Source organism: Lithobates pipiens, unplaced genomic scaffold (assembly GCF_037356315.1).
Source record: "Lithobates pipiens isolate NorthernLeopardFrog02 unplaced genomic scaffold, aLitPip1_a1.2 Scaffold_10, whole genome shotgun sequence".
NCBI lineage: Eukaryota > Metazoa > Chordata > Amphibia > Anura > Ranidae > Lithobates > Lithobates pipiens.
In genome coordinates this window covers 182,941,597-182,961,886 of record NW_027507686.1, presented here as the reverse complement: position 1 = coordinate 182,961,886, position 20,290 = coordinate 182,941,597, and the positions used below count along the sequence as shown (strand labels likewise).

At 39.9% G+C, this 20,290-nt stretch overlaps 1 protein-coding gene across 1 annotated transcript in view; it reads left to right on the top strand.

Moving 5' to 3' along the window:
• LOC143926032 (uncharacterized) overlaps positions 1-20,290 on the top strand; it is a 116,252-nt gene that overhangs the window by 55,514 nt on the left and 40,448 nt on the right. Inside the window, exons 6-18 of the mRNA XM_077450221.1 lie at positions 1,639-1,900; positions 4,003-4,120; positions 4,857-4,941; positions 5,038-5,147; positions 8,341-8,557; positions 10,536-10,661; positions 10,791-10,908; positions 11,762-11,900; positions 13,732-13,842; positions 14,376-14,445; positions 17,105-17,242; positions 18,297-18,461; positions 18,637-18,731. Coding sequence (XP_077306347.1) covers positions 1,639-1,900; positions 4,003-4,120; positions 4,857-4,941; positions 5,038-5,147; positions 8,341-8,557; positions 10,536-10,661; positions 10,791-10,908; positions 11,762-11,900; positions 13,732-13,842; positions 14,376-14,445; positions 17,105-17,242; positions 18,297-18,461; positions 18,637-18,731 — 1,754 coding nt within the window. The remainder of the gene's footprint in view (positions 1-1,638; positions 1,901-4,002; positions 4,121-4,856; positions 4,942-5,037; positions 5,148-8,340; positions 8,558-10,535; positions 10,662-10,790; positions 10,909-11,761; positions 11,901-13,731; positions 13,843-14,375; positions 14,446-17,104; positions 17,243-18,296; positions 18,462-18,636; positions 18,732-20,290) is intronic.

The window sequence follows — 20,290 nt, the reverse complement described above, 5'->3', positions numbered from 1 at the left end:
GATCTCAGTCCAGTGCTGTGCATGAGAACAGCATCTCTCTATGTTCTCTCCCACTTCACAGGGCAGTTTGACAGCAATGGAAGCCATTGGCTTCTGCTGCTAGAAATAAAATCCTATGACATGGAAGTGGAAAGTCGGGGCAAATGCAATTATTGTAAGTATGTGAATTCCACTTAGTATAACCCTCTTACAGGAAGAGGAAGAAGCAAAACAGGATGTTGATTTAGCAAAGGCAACTAGTCTTCGCTTTGGGACATCACACTTTGTAAAGGAATTTGCTCCAGAGCTTAGTAAATATGGTATAGTTTCACTTTGCAAAGTATAACCAATCATGGGCAAAGAAAATGACCGGATGATGGAAGTCAGCAGAGCCTCAACTCATTCAGCAAGCTTTGGGTCTGCAATTCCAATCAGAAGCCCGATTAGAGCTCAGAAAAACCTGTTTGTACTACTTTTTGGAACAGTTCTAATATCTTCAGGATGGTGTTGGTAGTCTGGTTGTTAACATTATTTAACTCTTCAAAAGACAGGACCAAGCAGCATGTTCGGTAAGTGAGAGGTTTATTGAAAATCAAAGTTCACAGTGGTTACAGCGGTTTATGAATGCCTTGATGCACCGTGTGCCTTAAGACTAAGCGCTTTGGTGTGAAAATGGTAAACAGGATCTTTGAATTTCTTTAAAAAGGCCTGATCTTCAGATGCGGTGCACGGTTTTGTCTTTTGAGGAGTTTTGCATTGTACTTCACTAAGGTAAAGCTGTGAATTTAGTAGCTTTCCAGTGGTGGATGCAAGATAGCTCAGGCAGTAGCATTTTTTTTTTACAACATCATTAAAACTGAACACTAGGCGGATATAAAAGGCACACATTAATGTAGCTCTGTCATCACTAGGGTTGCCAGCTTTTCCTCAAGCCAAACCCGAACACTTTAGCAACCTGGGACACCTTTGGTGCCCCAAGGATAGTAGTAATATGGTGCGCATAGTGTGCCACAGTGAACAGTGGGTGTGGCCAAATTGCTGTTGCTGGCATCATCACTCTGCCCCCCAGTGTTAAAGAACCTGCCCCCAGACGGCTGCCCGCAACACCTGGATGGCAACAAATTTGTGTGTGGCTATCTTGGTTACTTGGGGAGCCACAACCCAAATGAAATAATGTGTCTGGGTTTCAGTCCGCCTGAAACCCAGACACATGATTCAAAACCCAGATTGTCCGGGTGAATCCCGGACAGGTGGCCACCCTGGTCACCACTAATAACAATTAATGTTATTTTTTAAATGCAGGCAACATAAGTACCTGAATTTGGCTTGGTATCACTCTCTTACAGTCCACTATACAGCCCAGCTCACACAGGCAGAAGTAGCACAAGCATATAATCATGTGTGCTTCAGAAAAGACATAATGACAGACAGACACAATTCTATAGTGCTTCACCTTTCACTTTCTCAGGGTCAGGGTGGGTAGGGAACCTGTAAGTGAAAGTGAAACTAACAGAGAAAGATCGGGTTCGCATGGCATATCTGGATGGACAGAAATGCAAATCTGGTTTGGCTGGTAAAACAATTTGGCTGTTTAACACAACCTGCCTGGAGTTGCTGTTTAAGGCAGTACACTAAATGTTTATTTGTGTGAATCTACAGGTCTGAATCCCTATCACAACATGAGGATTTGCAGCACTTTTGGAAATTATCATTTCAAGACCTTCGATGGTGACGTCTTCCATTACCCTGGTCACTGCACCTACCGGTTTCTGTCTCACTGCCACACCAACTATGAGCAATTTCATGTCATGATTAGACGCGAAATTCTTAAAAACAACCCTATCATCGTTCATATTAGCATAAAACTGGAAGGCCATTCTGTTGAATTGGAGGAAAAACGTGTCACAGTGAATGACCAAGAGTAAGTTATTCACACTTATTGCATTTTAACTTACAGTTAATGCGTACAGGGGGTACAGTTTATCTGGTTAGTACTTCCATTATTGTCATTCACCCATTGCACTCCCTGTTCTCTGTAGACTGGTGATCTTTGTGCCACATAAATACAGCTTGATACAAAACACACAAAACAGCTACCAATCAAACTCAAACATAACTTTACACTATGAAAGAAAATAGTGATAGCAGAAGCAGGGAGAGAGTGATACACAGCACAAGATTCAGGAAGTACACTCCTAGAAAACATTTGAGGTCATTTCTAGCTTCTTGCTGGAGCCTTACTGCAGTTTATAACACAGATGAAAGGAAAAGTGCATGGTAATTGTACCAAACCACCCTTCTTTTTTCCCAATGGGTTCCTATTACCAGCTACTAACTCAACTCTGATTCAAAAATAGAAAATTATCATCTGAATTCACATTGAATTGGTTTAGACCACATTGTTTTGTCTTTAATAATCAAGCATAATTGTACCTTCTCAAAAAAATATAGAAATCAAGTGAGTGTGGATCAACAATCAACAATAAATGTTAATACTAAAACTAAAGTGCAATTAGTGCAACCTAAAACGTATAATATTGAAAAACCAAATAATAATACTATTTATGTTGCTGCTCAAACAGGTGATTTCCCAACACCTTTTGCAGCTCTAATATATCACAAGAATAGCGTAACGCAACAATATATAATAACCAAAAATTATATAGTGCACATAAATAAGAAAAAATAAGAAAAAAACAAAATGTGAAATCAGTCCCCAATAGCTATGCCACAACTGAAACACTGCTGTGTGAATGGTGACTCAAAGTTCTTCACTCTTCATCTTGTGCCATAAGTGCCTCCACCCATAGGTGAAAAACATTCTCACTTCCTTATTAGACCTCATACTGTATATGGGTCAAAACATACTCTTTACACCCTCCTAAAATGTATGCATTAACTCCGTGATTCCTCCTTGTCTTGGTCCAGATTCATACTTATGTCCCCTTTCCACAGTGCTCAGACATCATAGATTATGTGTAACATAAAACTAGAAAGCAAAACCATAGTGCTCTTTATTACACTCAAAAAGATTACAAAATCGTACAGAATATAAAAAAAAAAACAATCAGGCTCTTAATATTGGCAATGATCATTGCTCACCACATGGACTTCCAAGATGGCCACCCGATGACGTCACGGCTCCTTCCTCCTATACGTGTTACACCCTGTGATTGGGCTTGCACAGTAGTACACTGTACTGTATCTATGGAAGAACAGCTTTGTCACCCTTGCGTTATGACTACAGAAAACCTTTCCTTTTCTTATTTCCATACCATAACAGATAAAGTTGAACTGGGAACAATGCATATGATACCAAGTGCAGCACAGGCAAAGCGAGAGTGCAATGAAGTTATCAGCTCACAATATGTATGGCAGAATCAACACGCATTTCAGTAGTATATTTAACAAATCAAAAGGAAGCAAATAGAAGTACAATGTTAGGGTTTACATACATTTCAATGTTCCTCTATGCCCTAGTAGGCTGCCATAAAGGGCAATTGCTCCCTGTGTAAGAACAGCAGTCTCTATGACTCCCCGCATTCCTTGTCATCACTACAGATCTGTAATCAGAAGTGCTTCTCTTTAGCAAGCATTGCTAACTGCAGCACTGTAGTGATAAGAAGGCAAGTGGAGATGATGTACAGAGGCTGCTGCTCTGGCACAGAAAACAGAGGTCCTTAGCTGTGGCCTCCTTTCTACTATAGGACTTTTTTTGGCTGGTGCTAGAGAAATATTAGGAAAAATAAACAACAGTAAGAGCTAATTACAGGGCTGTAGTGATGATAAGGAAGGATGTCAGATGTCTGAACGGAGACTGCTGCTTTTGCACAGGGAGCAGCAGTCCTTTACGGCAGCCCCCTTCCTGTCATAAAGGCTATATCGACATTAGGAAAATATACAGAAGTGACCCTGTTAGCATTTATCATTTAATCAACCCTATTTATCATTTTTTGGGAAGCCACATTAGGCTTTAGCAAGGGTATTTTCAGATTACTAATCGTTGTAATAATTGTTTTACAGGGTGGACAGTCTGCCACACAGCATAGGCAATATTCAAATCTCAAAGACTGGGACCTATGTGAGAATTTCCTCCAAAATTGGTTTTGAAATGATTTGGAATGAAGAAGATTCGCTTACGGTAAATAAAGAGTTTCTTCAATGTGTCATTTTATTTAAATATATTCTCCTATGTGTAATTCTGTCTTTCATTTACACATATGTCTTAGCATAGTTTTTTTATACTTTAAATAAAAAGGTGTATGCTGTTTCTGAAAAAAAAGTGTCTTTTTGCCTAAAGCAGCAATTCAGATTTCAGCTGTCAGTAACAGCAGATTACAATACATCTACTAGGTTATTGTTGTTTAAAGTGACACAGGGGCTGCCATTGTGCTAGTTGTCTGGCCCAGAACAAAGAGTAAGAAAAGTGGCAGAATCCCTTACTATTCCGTGTCAGTGGTTTAAACAGCAGTATCAGCATGACAGCCAGGAAAATAGCATTCTCAAATAGAGAGTTCCACAATCTCAGCCTCTATAGTCACTCATGAAGCATCCCTTTAGGATCTTTAAAGGACAATTCCATTCAATAAACAATTCTCCATTTTATTGGAGTTGAAGAAACTACAATCCCTTTGTTCCCAACATGGTCTTGAGAGGGGTGCTATCCATTTCCCTGGCCTGTGATTTTTCTGTATATTTCTAATGGGCATCTACTGAAGTTTTAGGCCCTTTACTTCCAGGCAAGCACACACAGCTGTACCAAGTGGCAGTAAAGAATCAGGTGACTCCACTTTAGAGAAATATTTTAGGTGGTGTTCTTTAATAGAGAGTTATTTGACATCCATTCCTTCTGTAGTCAATTATTTTATTTTGTTTAGGTCGAACTGAGTTCAATATTTGCTAACCAAACTTGTGGCCTCTGTGGTAATTTTGATGGTGTGAAAAATGAACTTGAATTTAACAGTAAGTAAAATTATGTTTTTTGTTTTTTTTAAATGCAGGCCACAATAACATTTATTGTGTTGTATAACACCATGCAAACCTTTTTGTATTTTTTAGATGCTCCATTAAGTAATATTGAGTACGGAAACCTTCATAAAGTGCATGAGCCAGAAAAGAAGTGCGAAGACTCCAAAGAAGAAGAAAGAGAAAAAACATGTCGTATAAATGTAAGTCTCTAAGAGTCCTTACAGAGTGGTAACCTGATGATTTAAAGTACAACTAATGGATACTTTATGTCAGTCACAAAAAGTACCAAATTCAGTTACTTTGTGATACTCAATCATCATAAAGTAAACACAATCTTCCTTTAACCTCCCCCAACTGAGCCAAATCCTCCTTTATTTGTGTCTCACATGTTCCCCCTCCCAGACACTGCAGCTCAGAGTGGAAGGAACAGAAACAATGCTGCCAATCTAGAGAGAAGTAGGCAGGACTATGTGGGGCCAGGTGATGACTGACAAGCTGCAAGTTGTGAATAAGCAGTGACAATGCTGATAGCTGCATCTCCTGCAACATGTCTTCATCCCACTGTAGTGTAAACTGGCACAGCCAACATGAGAGTGGCAACTCTGCTCTGAATTCAGGAACAGTGTAGCATTGTTTCCACATGATCACAGGAATCTGCATTATGTGGACTTCACTGGCAGGCTCAGTAGGTATTTGTGAAACTTTTCTGAGGGGCTAAGAGAAAACTGTAAGTTTTGATGCATTTATAATAAAGCACCGAAGCAAGTCATTTTTTTTTGTAATGGGAATATGGGATGCCATAGTTCTACTTTTGCAAACAACAGCAATATTAAAAACAACATGTCCAGTCAATGTCAGCCTGTAACAGTGCTTAGGTTTTACTTTGATGTAAATACTTTGACCAGTACCACCCTATGTTACCTATACTGTAGCAGTTAATAAAAATTGTACTGTATTCCAGTGTCTCCCATCTAAAATGCAGAATGTAGCCCATTGTAATAGTGGATATTTACTCTATATATTGTGCTAAATGTGTTGCTAATTCCCTCTAAATGAACATTCAGATCTTCCATGTAATCCTTTCAGCTTTTGTTTTAAATACAAAGGACAAATCTGGTTCTAAAAAATCCATCCAGATAGGATAGACATGTATTAACATCCAGTAAACCTTTCAGGCCCATTCACATAAAACAATAGTGAAGGTCCAATTTTTCTGGTGCATTGGCAGCCCATTTAAAATAAATGGGCTGCCTTAACACAGAGCATGACATGTATCATAGCGCATGGTATTGTGTGTTCATTAATGCACTGTAATGCCACAGATACAGTATAAGTAACTTGGCCCCAAAGTAAATACAGGCATATCTCACTTTTAAGTACACAATGGGGTTTATTTACTAAAGCTGGAAAGTGCAAAATCAGGCTCTCTTCTGCATATAAACCAATGAGCTTCTAACCCCAGCTTGTTCAATTAAGCTTTGGTAATAAAACCCGAAAGCTCATTGGTTTCTATGCAGAAGTGAGCCTGATTTTGCACTTTACAGGCATACTTAAAAGTGAGATATGCCTGTACATTTATATAAGACTAGTACTGTTTTGTAACATAGCAAGTAACATAGGGGGTTATTTACAAAAGGCAAAGCCACTTGAAACTTGAAAGTGCAGTCGCTCTAAATCTAAGGGGTAGATCTGAAATGACGAGAAGCTCTGCTGATTTTATCATCCAATCATGTGCAAGCTAAAATACTGTTTTTTATTTTCCTTACATGTCCCCCTCGGATCTACAGTGACTGCACTTCCAAGTTCCAAGTGCACCTGCAGTGCAAAATGGATTTTCCTTTAGTAAATAACCCCCTTAGGGCTCTTTCACACTACCGATCCATTCAGGTCCGCCTGTCAGTTTTTTTAGCGGACCTGAATGGATGCTCCATAGACCTCTATGGAGCATCGGATGTCTGTGGTGACAAGAAGTCCCCTGACATCCGACTCGCTCCGATCAGAAAAAGTGTGACGGAGGAAAAACCTACTTTTCCGTCCATCATCGATTCGGGTGATGACGGACACTGCGGTCCGTCGTCATCCGATCTCCCATAGGGGAGAGTGGCGCTCTGACAGGTCCATCCCTGCACAGTGTGCAGAGACAGACCTGTCCTCTTCCTGCTCAGCGGGGAACGACAGAGTGATCCCCGCTGAGCAAGCGGATATCCACGGGGCAGATCAGCATGGATTCGCCCCGTGTGAAAGAGCCCTAAGTGTGGAGGGGGAAGCAAATGTATGAGAAATGAACATGAAGGAGCAAAGTGTGACAGATGATTTCTTAAAGTATTTTAAAATATATACCCAGACATGCCACATGTGTTCATAGAATACTATGAAGGCCGAGCATGCTATATCAACCTTCTTTCTATAATGTCACAGACTCTCTGACCATCCCTCCTGTGATAACATAGTGCATATTCATTCAAATTAATTGGGCAGCTGACAGAGGCTTGTCTTTGTCAACTACCTAGCTGTTACGATGATCATCTGTTTTCAGTTCTTTGAGTTATTGACTCCCAAAGTCTGCGTAGATAGGGCTAATTTACTAAAGGAATTGAGAATCTTCACTCAATACATTGTGTGAATATTTACGTTAATTATCTGAAAAGCAAATTACGGTCCATTTGAATACCCAATCATATGTAGATGAAATAAGGAAACAACAATTTGCTTTTTACATGACTGGATAATTGAAGTGAACATTCACTCCTTTAGTAATCATCCTCAATAACTGCAACCTACCTAGAATTTGCAAAATGAAAAGTCAACCACTGCAACCTCTACATTTCTCTAGAAAGGGTTTCATAAGTCCTCCTTTAACACTTTTCTGTTCTGGTGCCTTGCACTAGCTAGGCAGGCTGTTCATCTGAATAAGCTGCCAGTGTCCTAAAAAAATAAAAAATGCACCTGTATCTTAATTTTCCTAATGTAGCACAAGACTGTGAATGGTTCTATGGCATCACTCTATTTTACTTTTTTATCAATACAAAGCACATAAAATATATACATATACACTGTATATATGTATCTATGTAGAGTAGACAGAAATTACTGTATTCCCAGTACATTGGAGGTCTGTGATAAAGCTGTTGGCTGCTCTTAAATATACAGGGCAATTGCAGCCCAAATATACAGCCCCACCACTGCTGCTGCTTGTTTATTCATATAGTAAATTGAATGCATGGGTTTTCACTGCAAAGTGAATTTTTACCACATCCACTAAGCTAAAAAACTAAAAGTTCCCTTCAAAATAGAAATGTAATTTTGCAAAATGAACATGTGCTACACCTTGAGCAAATCAACCTCATTGCATTCCTTTTATAACTTGTATTTTTCATTTTCTTCTGCCAACAGAATATCATATGCAAAAATGTTCTCACCAGCCCAGCTCTGCAGGGTTGCCATGGCCTTGTTGATGTTAACAAATACATTGAACTGTGTCAGCACGATGTGTGTAAATGCACTGGAAACTCAACTGGGTTCTGTCTGTGTAACATCTTTACCGAGTACTCAAGGCAGTGTAGCCATGCTGGAGGAAAGCCAAAGAACTGGAGAACCTCTAAGATTTGTCGTAAGTACTAGACATTTCAAGAATAAATGCTAAATGCGCAGGCCACAGTGGGTAAAAAAGTATTTTGAAATAGGTACATTTTGGTTTGGTTTTAGCTTTAGAGTAGGGGCCCGGCAAACCCTCCAAAAAGGGTAGATATTATGTCTGATTTGTATTGACTTTTGTGTCCTGATTATGAAAATTTGTAGTTAAACCCTATGTCATATTTATATTGCTATCTGGGTATCTTACTTCTTTCCTTTCAGCTGACACTGTGTCTTTATACCTATTATTATTATTATTATTATAATACAGGATTTATATAGCGCCGACCTTCCTTGACATTGTACCACATTACTAACTTTAAATACATATGTCCCTAAGGCCCATCTCAACTACACTTAAATTCCTCAGTTTATAAAACGCTCCATGGGGGTATTTCAATGACTAGAGATCAACATGCATATATGAGAATATTGGAACATGCCCTTCAGCATTCCCTGAACCACTTGGGCCAAATCTGGGATACAGCATCTAAAGCTTGGCATATATATGTATGCTGGTTTTCCAGCATGATCATTCATCAGAAGCCAGTCGTTCTGTTCCAGGAGACTTATTCATCTACAATGGTGGACCAGCTTCTATCCACTGTTGCAGCTATAAGAAAGATGGCGCATCACACTGATAAAGTTAGGGACTTCCTGGAGTTGTGTAATAAAATATGGGCCTTCTGGAACTGCTCTTCATATGGCACGTCTCCTCCACTTACTACTTACCTTTAAATATATTCTGTATTTTTTTTTTTTTACATTCTTTATATTCTGTGCTTTTCTGTTGGGTCTGGGGGTATACGTCAGACCCATTTTCCTTACAGTTAATCTATACCTTTAGCACTTATCCTTTATAAATGCCAGTGGTCTCCAAACTGTGGCCCGGGGGCTAGATGCAGCCCTTTGCCTCTATCTGTTCTATTCCTTCCATTGATACAAGACATTATTTATTCCACTGACATCAACAATGGGACATGATTCCTTCTCTAATATCAAAGATAGGGCACGGTTCACTTCCACTGACACCAGGGCAATTTCCACCCCCCACTGGCCACAGTCCATCTCCTCCCCCGCCCCCCAAAGTCTGAAAGACAGTAAGCTAGCCCTTTATTTACAAAATTTACAGACCCCTGATGTATGCAATGAGATCATACGATTTCAGTTAAAGTGGAACTTTAGTCAGAAAATGAAGTCTTGCTAGATCACTTCAGGCTGGTCCCTTTCCCAGGTATAGCTATATAAAACATACAAAATAAGTGACCATACTGTTTAAAATCCAGTAATACACTGTCTCACCCTGCTCTGCACATGCTCAGTTGCTCTCTATTTTTAGGCACGATGCCAAATTTGTAGAGGCCGATCTGTTGACAGCCTAAAGATTTACTGCTATTCAGGGGCTCTGGGCTTCAGCAAAATGGCAGCCTCCAGCAAGCAGAAACAGAAACAATGCTGGAGGGAACATACAACACACACTTAATTTGGTAGCATACATATTAAAGTGGAAAGTATCTTGCTAAAGAACATTATGTTTATCAAGTTGTTATAGGTAACGTTCCACTTTAAGTCTCATATTCTTTAGATGATACTTAATGTGTACATTCTGATCTCCTTCTAGCCCAATGTACAAGTTTCAGAGTCTCCCTATACTATACATGTGGATGGATTGCATTTTGCTATGCTCTGTTAACATATGTTAATTTGATACTTTTGAATTGTTTTCTTGTGACTGTTTCCTCCTATTCTGTAAATATTTTTTTTAAAAGCTAATAAAAATAAAATTCTTAGAAGTATACTATCTGAATGGGTTAACTGACAATTTAATCATAAGAACTACATAGCCATTAGCCTAACAAGAGCCTACTTTAGTCTAAATCTACATTTTAATAGGATTTTTTAAATATTCAAATGTTTGTATGCATGTTACTGACTTTTTGTTGTTCCCCAAACAGCTCTGAGATGTGCCTTCAACCTGCAATTCACAGAGTGTGGTACTCCCTGCCAAGACACTTGTACCAACCCGGAGCGCTCCTCTGTGTGTGATGAACACTGCACAGATGGCTGCTTCTGTCCAGCAGGTGAATCCCCATTTTGATACTTGGCATGTACATATACTGGACATTATGAAGACTGAGTGATCAGATAAACATGTGTGGGAATTGACCTATTTGCCTATTGTGAAACTCTTTTTTTCCTCTTTAATAAAGGGACTGTATTTGATGATATCACCAAGACTGGCTGTATTCCTAAAGAGAATTGTGCCTGCACACACAATGGAGATGTTTATCCTTCAGGAAAAGGCTACACGGAGAAATGTCAATCTTGGTAATCACAGCTATAACCTTTACTCACTTAGAATAACAACATGTAATAACATTTAGCTGTGTTCTTTATAAAAAGGGCATAAATCTTCACTCATGTGTATTGCACACTTCCTGGATCACCATTTATTCCATAAAAAAATATTCTCCTCTGATATGAGAAGCCAATTGCCAATCTCACCAAAATTAATTATATCATCTCCTTTGATTATCTGTTCCTAACTAAGCAGAATTCACCATAGGCAGAGCATCCTCTACACAATAGCTGCCAACCCTTCACTTTCTATTTTGTAACTTCACAAATTTTTGCCAAGAACAACATCCTCCAGCTTCACATTCACTAGTTCATAAACATATGTGATGTTGCCAGCAAATGTCAACAGATGTGTGCTGTGTCTACCCAAATTTAGGAACATTCTCCTTTTGTAAATAGACCTTATAGTCAACAAAAGTAGAATAAAGAAAAAAAATAGAAATGCTGCCCATAGAAATCAATAAAATTACAACTATGATTTATTTTTCCAGAACACATATGAAAATAAATATTTATGTTAAGCCACTACAGAATCAACTTTCTAGAATGGCCTCGCTAGTCTTATTTCTATTCTGGGTTTGCTAGAACTACATTATCTATAGCTTTTTTCTTTTTATGCTGAGTGTATAATATAATATAATATAATATAATATAATATAATATACTATAATATAATATAATATAATATAATATGATTGCACTCCAGGACTAACTGAAAAGGTGGGGGTACACCATTTTATATTTTGAGCTTAAACTGAATTGTTAATGTAAACTGTATATAAAGATAAAAAATCTGGTCATTAACAGTAATGCTTCTCTGCAGCAATTGTGAAGGAGGGAAGTGGAACTGCGTTAAAAAGGCTTGTTTTGGGACTTGCTCACTAGAGGGAGGGTCACATATCACAACTTTTGATCGTACTCGCTATGACTTCCATGGACAATGTACATACACTTTAGTCAAGGTGAGACTTGGTGTGATGAGTTTCTTTTGTTTCCTGTATATTACATGAAAGTACTATGTCCATAATACAGTACACATGCTACATGTATGTCATGGATTTACTTTATTGAAGTATGTTTCTTGCATTCATGACATTAGGACTTACTGAGGGCCAGTAAACAAATGACAAAACAATAATATTTATAACATTTTTCCAAAAACATTTATTGATAAATGTGTAAGGGCACCTCTACATGTGTATGGTGCTTTTACACACGTTATTTCACATGCTAACACTAAGGCAGGCTTCTGGAGCATCATAACATCCCAAAAATTAAACATGCTACAAAGTTTTTCTTCGATACACTGCAATGCATTATCATGGGTTGCATAGTGTTGCCTTAGTGCATTGGGCTAGCACATTGCGGTAACACATGCATTAATGCGTCCATTCCCCCAACACATAGATGTAAATTGGTGCTAAATGTGATCTACCGACTATCTGTCCAATAGAATATTTGACAACTGCCATTATTAGCACACTTTGCTTAAATGGCAAATATCTACGAGTACATTACTATACTACACAAAATATAATTGAACGTAGTGAACTTTTTTGTTTTACATTTGCATACCTCCCAACTGTCTGATTCTGTGGGACCTTCCTAGATTTTTACCTAATCCCAGAGTCTCGCAGGTCTAGGCTGTGTCACAGCCCAAAGCTGGGATGAATTCTGAACTTGATTCCACCAACTAAATTTAGGAGGGGATTTGGGGTGTGAAGGGGAGCAGAGAGAGGGGTGTGAGGTGCAGAAGGGGGTTTGGGGTACAGAGATAAATCGAGAGAGGTGGGTGCAGAAGTTAGCAGGGGGAGTGGGGTTCAAAAGAGAGTAGCGAGGGGAACAGAGATTAGTTTAGAGGGAGAGGAGCTGTGGTGCTGAAGTTAGTTTTGAGGAGGCATCGATGTCCAAGATTAGAAGAGAGAGGAGTTGGGATGTACAGCAAGGAGCAGTTGGGGTGCAAAAGTGAGAAGAGAGGGTATAGAATGAAAACATGCGCAGAAAGAGGGGTTGGTGTGCAAAGGAGAGTGTAGAAGTAAGCAGAAAGGTGGGATTTGGGTGCAGAAATGATCAGAGAGGGGGGTTTGGGGAACAGAGGTTAGCAGATGGGGAGGGGTCTAGGGTGCAGAGTTCAGCAGAGAATGGGGTTTTGGGTGTAAAGGCAATCAGTACAGAGGTGCAGAGGTAAGCAGAGAGGACATCTGGGATGCAGAGTTCAGCAGGGAATGCAATTTGGGTGTAAAGGCAATCAGTACAGAGGTGCAGTGGTAAGCAGAGAGAGCATCTAGGGTGCAGAGGTCAGTTTGGGGGGTGGGGAGGAACAGAGGTTAGCAGAGGGGGAGGGGTTGTTAGCAGAGGGGTGGGACTGCAGCTGTGAGCAGAAAGGGGGTTTGGGATGCAACTTCTCCCCCAGAAATCCCTACCCCCAAAGGGAATATAGGGAGGAGGGCCATGTGTACAGAGATGGGGAGTAGTTCAATGGGGTGTAGGAGCAGTTATTAGGCCACCTCCAATCAATATTGAGCATTATTTAACCACACGCACTTCCACCGCAGCATGCTACATACAAGCAACTGGTTGCTGCTTTCCTAATATGTTCTCAAGTTCAGTAGTTGGGAGTTATGCATTTGCTGTACAATATCACATGCAATACTAGAGTTTCCTCACAATTTCATTATTGCTTGCTATATAAGCCTTTGTAAAGGAATAAACAATGAAACATGCAGTTGTATTACACAGATCGTATCTTGTACCGTGTGTAACTAACTTTCAAAACTTTTCTATACTGTTCAGACATGTGACTCTGGCCTGATTAGTATTTTGGCTGAACTTGAAAAATGTGGAGAGACAGACACTACAACTTGCCTGAAGAGTATTTCTATCATTCTTAATGGTGGAAAAGAGGTATGTACAGAAAAGTATCATGGACAAATTCTATTTATTACACTGAGGTATATAACAATGTTGGACATCTCTGAACTTTTTTTACCCTGGACAAATTCTATTTATTACACTGAGGTATCTAACAATGTTGGACATCTCTGAACTTTTTTACTCTCTTGGCCCCAAAGAGCCACCAGTACTTGAGCCAAAGCAGTGGTCGACATAATTATCAAAGGGCCACTTTGCAAGAAGACATTTTAGGACCCTTATTTAATTACTGCTGAAGTGTAAACATGTATTCACTCTGTACACCCACCTGGGCCACATACATTATAACTGGGCCCCTAACTCTCAGAGAGCATTTGTGCATTTCAGTCTGCACAAACTGGATGTTCATCTATGAGCCAGAAAAGTTTACCATAGCACAATTCCTGTAAATTTTCATGGGGCAGCTCTTTTCCTAAATATAACTGTTTCCACTATTATTCAATATAAATATATTTTATTGCTCATTTTAAGGTTTAATTTTAGTGCTTCTTTTTCTATCCATCCAGTTCATCTTTGTCAAGAAGTGTGGTAGTATATACGTAAACTCAATCTACACCCAGCTACCAATTGCATCTTGTAAGTATAAACTGACTTATGTATAGAAGAAATCTTTTCTAAACCTCTAAAAATAAACTACATAGTATTAGCGAATTCACAGTTACCATAGTTGTTTACATACCAATATTTACAGAATATTATACAGTATTATTAGGGAATTGTCTGAAATCAGTGGGCCTGTGTGCAAGATCATATGTTGGGCCCCATTACTTGATAAGAGAAAATGATTGTAATACGTCTGTAACATACAATATAATGTATATACAGTAGCGCAGGAGTCTGAAATACACAATATAGTGTATATAGTGCAGGAGTGTGTAATGTACAATATAATGTATATAGTGCAGGAGTGTGTAATGTACAATATAATGTATATAGAGCAGGAGTCTGTAATGTTTAATATCATGTATATACCGTATATACTCGAGTATAAGCCGAGATTTTCAGCCTCTTTTTTGAGGCTGAAAGTGCCCCCTCGGCTTATACTCGAGTCACCGCTGTCTGACTGCTCGATCAGCGTATCGAGCAGACAGACGGCGGACATTAAAATTCAAAAGCCGCGCCTCCTTCTCCGCCTCCGCCTGTGATAGGCGGAACACTGAATTTCCCAGCAGTCAGTGTTCCGCCTATCACGGACATCCGTTCATTCTCATACTACGGACGAGTATGAGAGGATGTCCGTGATAGGCGGAACACAGGCTGCTGGGAAATTGAGTGTTCCGCCTATCACAGGCGGAGGACGGAGGCGCAGCTTTTGAATCGTAGAATGGCCGCCGAGAAGAGCGGCGATCCATCGGCACGACACGGGACGGAGGAGGCACGGGACAGAGGAGGCACGGGACACCGGAAGGCACGGGACAGAGGAGGCACGGGACAGAGGAGGCTCGGGACGACGGCGGCTCGGGACGGAGGCTTGGGACACAGGTAGGCTGGACACACACACAAGGCTGCACGGACACACACACACACACACACACACACACACACACACACAGGGATGGATGGATGGATGGATGGATGGATACACACACACACACACACACACACAGGGATGGATGGATGGATGAATACACACACACACACACACACACACACACAGGGATGGATGGATACACACACAGGGATGGATGGACGGACACACAGGGATGGATGGATGGATGGATGGATGGACACACACACAGGGATGGATGGACGGACACACACACAGGGATGGACGGACACACAGGGATGGACAGCCATGTCTCACCCTCGGCTTATACACGAGTCAATAAGTTTTCCAGTTTTTTGGGGGTAAATTGGGGGCCTCGGCTTATATTCGGGTCGGCCTATACTCGAGTATATACGGTAGTGCAGAAGTGTGTAATTTACAACATAATATATATAGTACAGGAGTCTGTAAAGTACAATATAGCGTATTTAGTGCAGATGTCTGTAATGTACAATATGATGTATATAGTGCAGCAGTGTGTAATGTACAATAAAATGTATATAGAGCAGGAGTCTGTAATGTACAATATGATGTATATAGTGCAGGTGTGTGTAATGTACAATATGATGTATATAGTGCAGGAGTGTGTAATGTACAATGTAATGTATATAGAGCAGGAGACTTTAATGTACAATATGATATATATAGTGCAGGAGTGTGTAATGTACAATATAATGTATATAGAGCAGGAGACTTTAATGTACAATATGATATATATAGTGCAGGAGTGTGTAATGTACAATATAATGTATATATAGCAGGAGACTATAATATGCAATATGATGTATATAGTGCAGGAGTGTGTAATGTTCAATATAACGTATATAGGGCAGGAGTCTGTAATATACAATATAGTGTATGTAGTGCAGGAGTGTGTCATGTACAATATAATTTATATAGGGCAGGAGTCTGTAATGCACAATATGGTGTATATAATGCAGGACACCCGATGGTCAGTTTTTTCTTGCTCAGCCAGCAAGCTGAATGAAAACAACTAACCACCCCCATCCAGTACAATTCACTCCCCACAATTCAGACTGACCTGAGGGGATTGTACTGGGGACAGACTGACCGGAGGGGGAACTGTACTGGGGGCAGACTCAGTCTGTCCCCCCAGTATGATTCCCCCCTCCCATGTCAGTCTGTCCCCAGTACAATCATCTCTCTCCCACCATTCCCAGGTCAATCTATCACAGTCAGCAATCTACCCCCTCCCTAAATTTACAAATCTCGCATGGGGGATTTCCCAGGTTAGGATGACATCAGCGCTCTGCCCCCCTCATTGATGTCAAACCGAGAGGGCAGCCTGCAGCTCCAGGACACCAACAGGATCTGTGTATGACAGTAAGTCACACAGCAATTCAGTAGGCCAGGCACGACTGCAGCATCTCAGAATTGTAAGGGACACGGCTGGCATTTCTTGGAATCACAGTTCTCCGTCAGTGCAGTGTGTGTCAGTGTACACAACATACTGTATATTGCATCCAAGGAGGATATGTCACTGAGTTTTATTCAGTTTAGAAGCTAAACATAGGTATCTATTTACGACTATTATGTTCTCAAACAGTACATATCCTTTGTATAATGTATGAATTTGTATGTGCATGTACTGCATTTGTGTGTATTGTGATTAGACTATATTTCTATAAAAATATATTTTTTTCTTCTCTTTTTTTCTTTTGGCCACAGCTGCTATCACCATTTTTAAGCCAACATCCTTTTATATAATTGCCAATATAAACATTGGTATGCAAGTTAATATCCAATTGGTTCCCACTATGCAGGCCTACGTAATGGCTGATCAAAAGTTTATGAGTCAAACTTGCGGTAAGAACAATATTTGTGAAAATGTACTTTGTTGCATAATACTAAAGATACATTCTCTGCCATATCAAAATGTAAGAAAATTGAATGTGCTTAGCCACTTACTGTCTCTATTTCAAAGTTATTGATATTGCCAGATGTAATTCTGGGAGGAAGTATATCACATTTTTGATCCACTAAAGTGTCCAACTGTCACACACCTTTGTGTTGATCACTACCTCTTAATCATAGATAACAGTCCTACATTTTTGAAAATATACTGTATACACATTTTTCTTCTCCTGCTGGTCAAATCTGTGATATATTGTGCTGCCTCTGTTCCCTTGCTGCCAAGATTCTACAGTATTTAAGCCAGTGAGGGAGCAACATTATAGGAGGAGGTGAGTGATTTCTTTAGCAAGCCTTTTCTGGCAAGTTACCACCAGTGTGTGTGTCGCTAGTGTGACATGGGCCTTAGTCTATGGATATAAAGTAAGGCTTACAGGGCACCATCGTATATATTTGGATTGACAGCAGCACCCATTTTAACTGGCGATAGTAAGGAGGTACGGTCTGGCATAGTAGCTTCTAGAAAGAAGAAAGAAATTTTGGTTGTGCAATAGAAAGCAAACCTACCTCTTTGCTATTCAGTATGCTTTTTTTTAATAACTCCTTTAGGGCCAATTCATACCAAAATGCGTTGTGAGGAATGTTTCATGCATGTTTCCCAGGATATGCATTTGCAGGCACCAAATCGCATGGCACTGCAGTACCACGTGACTCAGTGCAGTGCATTTTTAAAAGTAGTGCCTCTACTACCTTTTTTTGTGTTCTGGTGCCATTTACAGCCCTTTCAAATGTATAGGCTGCAAAATCGCACCACACGGGAATCACATGTAAATGCGCCATGCGTTCCTATGCAGTTGAGGTATGAACCGACCCATAATCACTGATTAATTTATTCTTTGCTAGCAATTAACATAAATTCACACTGTCAGGACATAGAATTTCAATCAGTAAAAATAATTATATGAACGATAATATAAATCATAATAGTAATGACATACTATTTTATTAGGTATTTGTGGAAACTTCAATGACATCCAGATTGATGACTTCAGATCTCCTGCTGGAGTTATAGAAGGGTCAGGCTCAGCTTTTGGTAACTTATGGAAAACACAGCATGATTGTCCCAATGTCAACAGCAAACTTGAACATCCATGCTCCCTCAGTGATCAAAATGGTAGGAATTTCACTGAATAGCCTTAAATGTTATTCTTGATCTTTAAAAAAAAAACTTCTGAAAATATTGCCAAATGCTATATGTTTTGTAATATAGATTCTTAGTAGTCAAATTTTCCTGATACCAGCTACATATGTATGTAAAATATATGAATACTAATTGTCCTCTTCCGTAGAAAAATACGCATCCCATTGGTGTGACATGTTACTTGCCAGTGATGGACCTTTCTCTGGAGGCCACAGAGCTGTTGACCCAGAAAGCTACCATAAGGTAATAATAAAACAAAATTAATGTGATTAAAAGTAATACAGTGCCCCCCCTCCCCTCCCAATTTATTTGTTTATTGCATTGCTGCTGCTTTTATATTTTATACTTTGATAATTTGAAGGGGGATAGACTTTGTCCCAGCAGCAGTAAAATACTGAATAATCTCTAGTATGTCATGTTTTATCCAACTATCACATTATTTAAAAAAAAAAAAAAAAAATTTTAAATACATTTCAAGTTAAGAGTTAAAAAAATTGTACAAGAGTACAAAAGTAAAAACAACATGTATACAGAAAATGCAAAAGGAAAATACAAAAAAGGTTAGGTCCAAGGTGTAGGCTGTCAAATGTCCTTAACTCACTATGAATTTATCAGATAAGCAGGCATGTACTGGCCATCGGGACTACCGGGAGTTTCCCGGTGGGCCGATGGCTCAGTGGGCCACTCTGATGTAAGGGGGCTGCTGATGGGACACCCTGATGTAAGGGGGCTGCTGATGGGACACTCTGATGTAAGGGGGCTGCTGATGGGACACCCTGATGTAAGGGGGCTGCTCATGGGACACTCTGATGTAAGGGAGCTGCTGATGGGACACTCTGATGTAAGGGGGCTGCTCATGGGACACTCTGATGTAAGGGGGCTGGTGATGGGACACTTTGATGTAAGGGGCTGCTGATGGGACACTCTGATGTAAGGGGGCTGCTGATGGGACACCCTGATGTAAGGGAGCTGCTGATGGGACACCCTGATGTAAGGGGGCTGCTGATGGGACACTCTGATGTAAGGGGGCTGCTGATGGGACACCCTGATGTAAGGGAGCTGCTGATGGGACACCTTGATGTAAGGGGGATGCTGATGGGACACTCTGATGTAAGGTGGTGCTGATGGGACACTCTGTTGTAAGTGGCTGGTGATGGGACACTCAAAATGTAAGTGGGCCGGTCTGGATGAATTCCAGGGCCAAATTTCTGTCCCAGTCCAGCCCTGCAGATAAGAACATTTCAACATGTAATTCACTGGGAATCTATCAGTCCATAAATGGCCAATGTGAGTCAAAACGCTTTCTGATACATTGTTTGGTAGCAAGTATAGCTTCATACTTATGGTGCAGATGGACAACCAACTATCACATTATTAATATTTCCTCATAACTTCCTCATCATTTCATTGCTGCATGCAGCTGCCATGTTAACACTTTTTCTGAGATAAAAAAATAATAGAAGTGCTGCAATTATTATATTTCCTAATTAAAATGCCACCTCTCTCCTGTGTCTGTCATGGGGCCAAAAGCCTAAGTATTCGGACATGTGATATCTGCTATGAGTGGTATTAGGGACATCTAACTTTGATGTCTAGGTTTTTAGAGAATGGAGCAGCATTTTCTTCAGAAGAGTTAAATCTGAAGTTTTGGTATGCTTTTTATAGCATAGGTAAATTGGTTTTATAGCATAGGTAAATTGGTCCAGGTAAGTATGCATATCTAATAACAGAACAGCCTCTGCTTGTTAAGTAAGTCACTCCTGTTTCACTGTAGTACTTTCCAAAGTGTTAGAAGTTGCTGT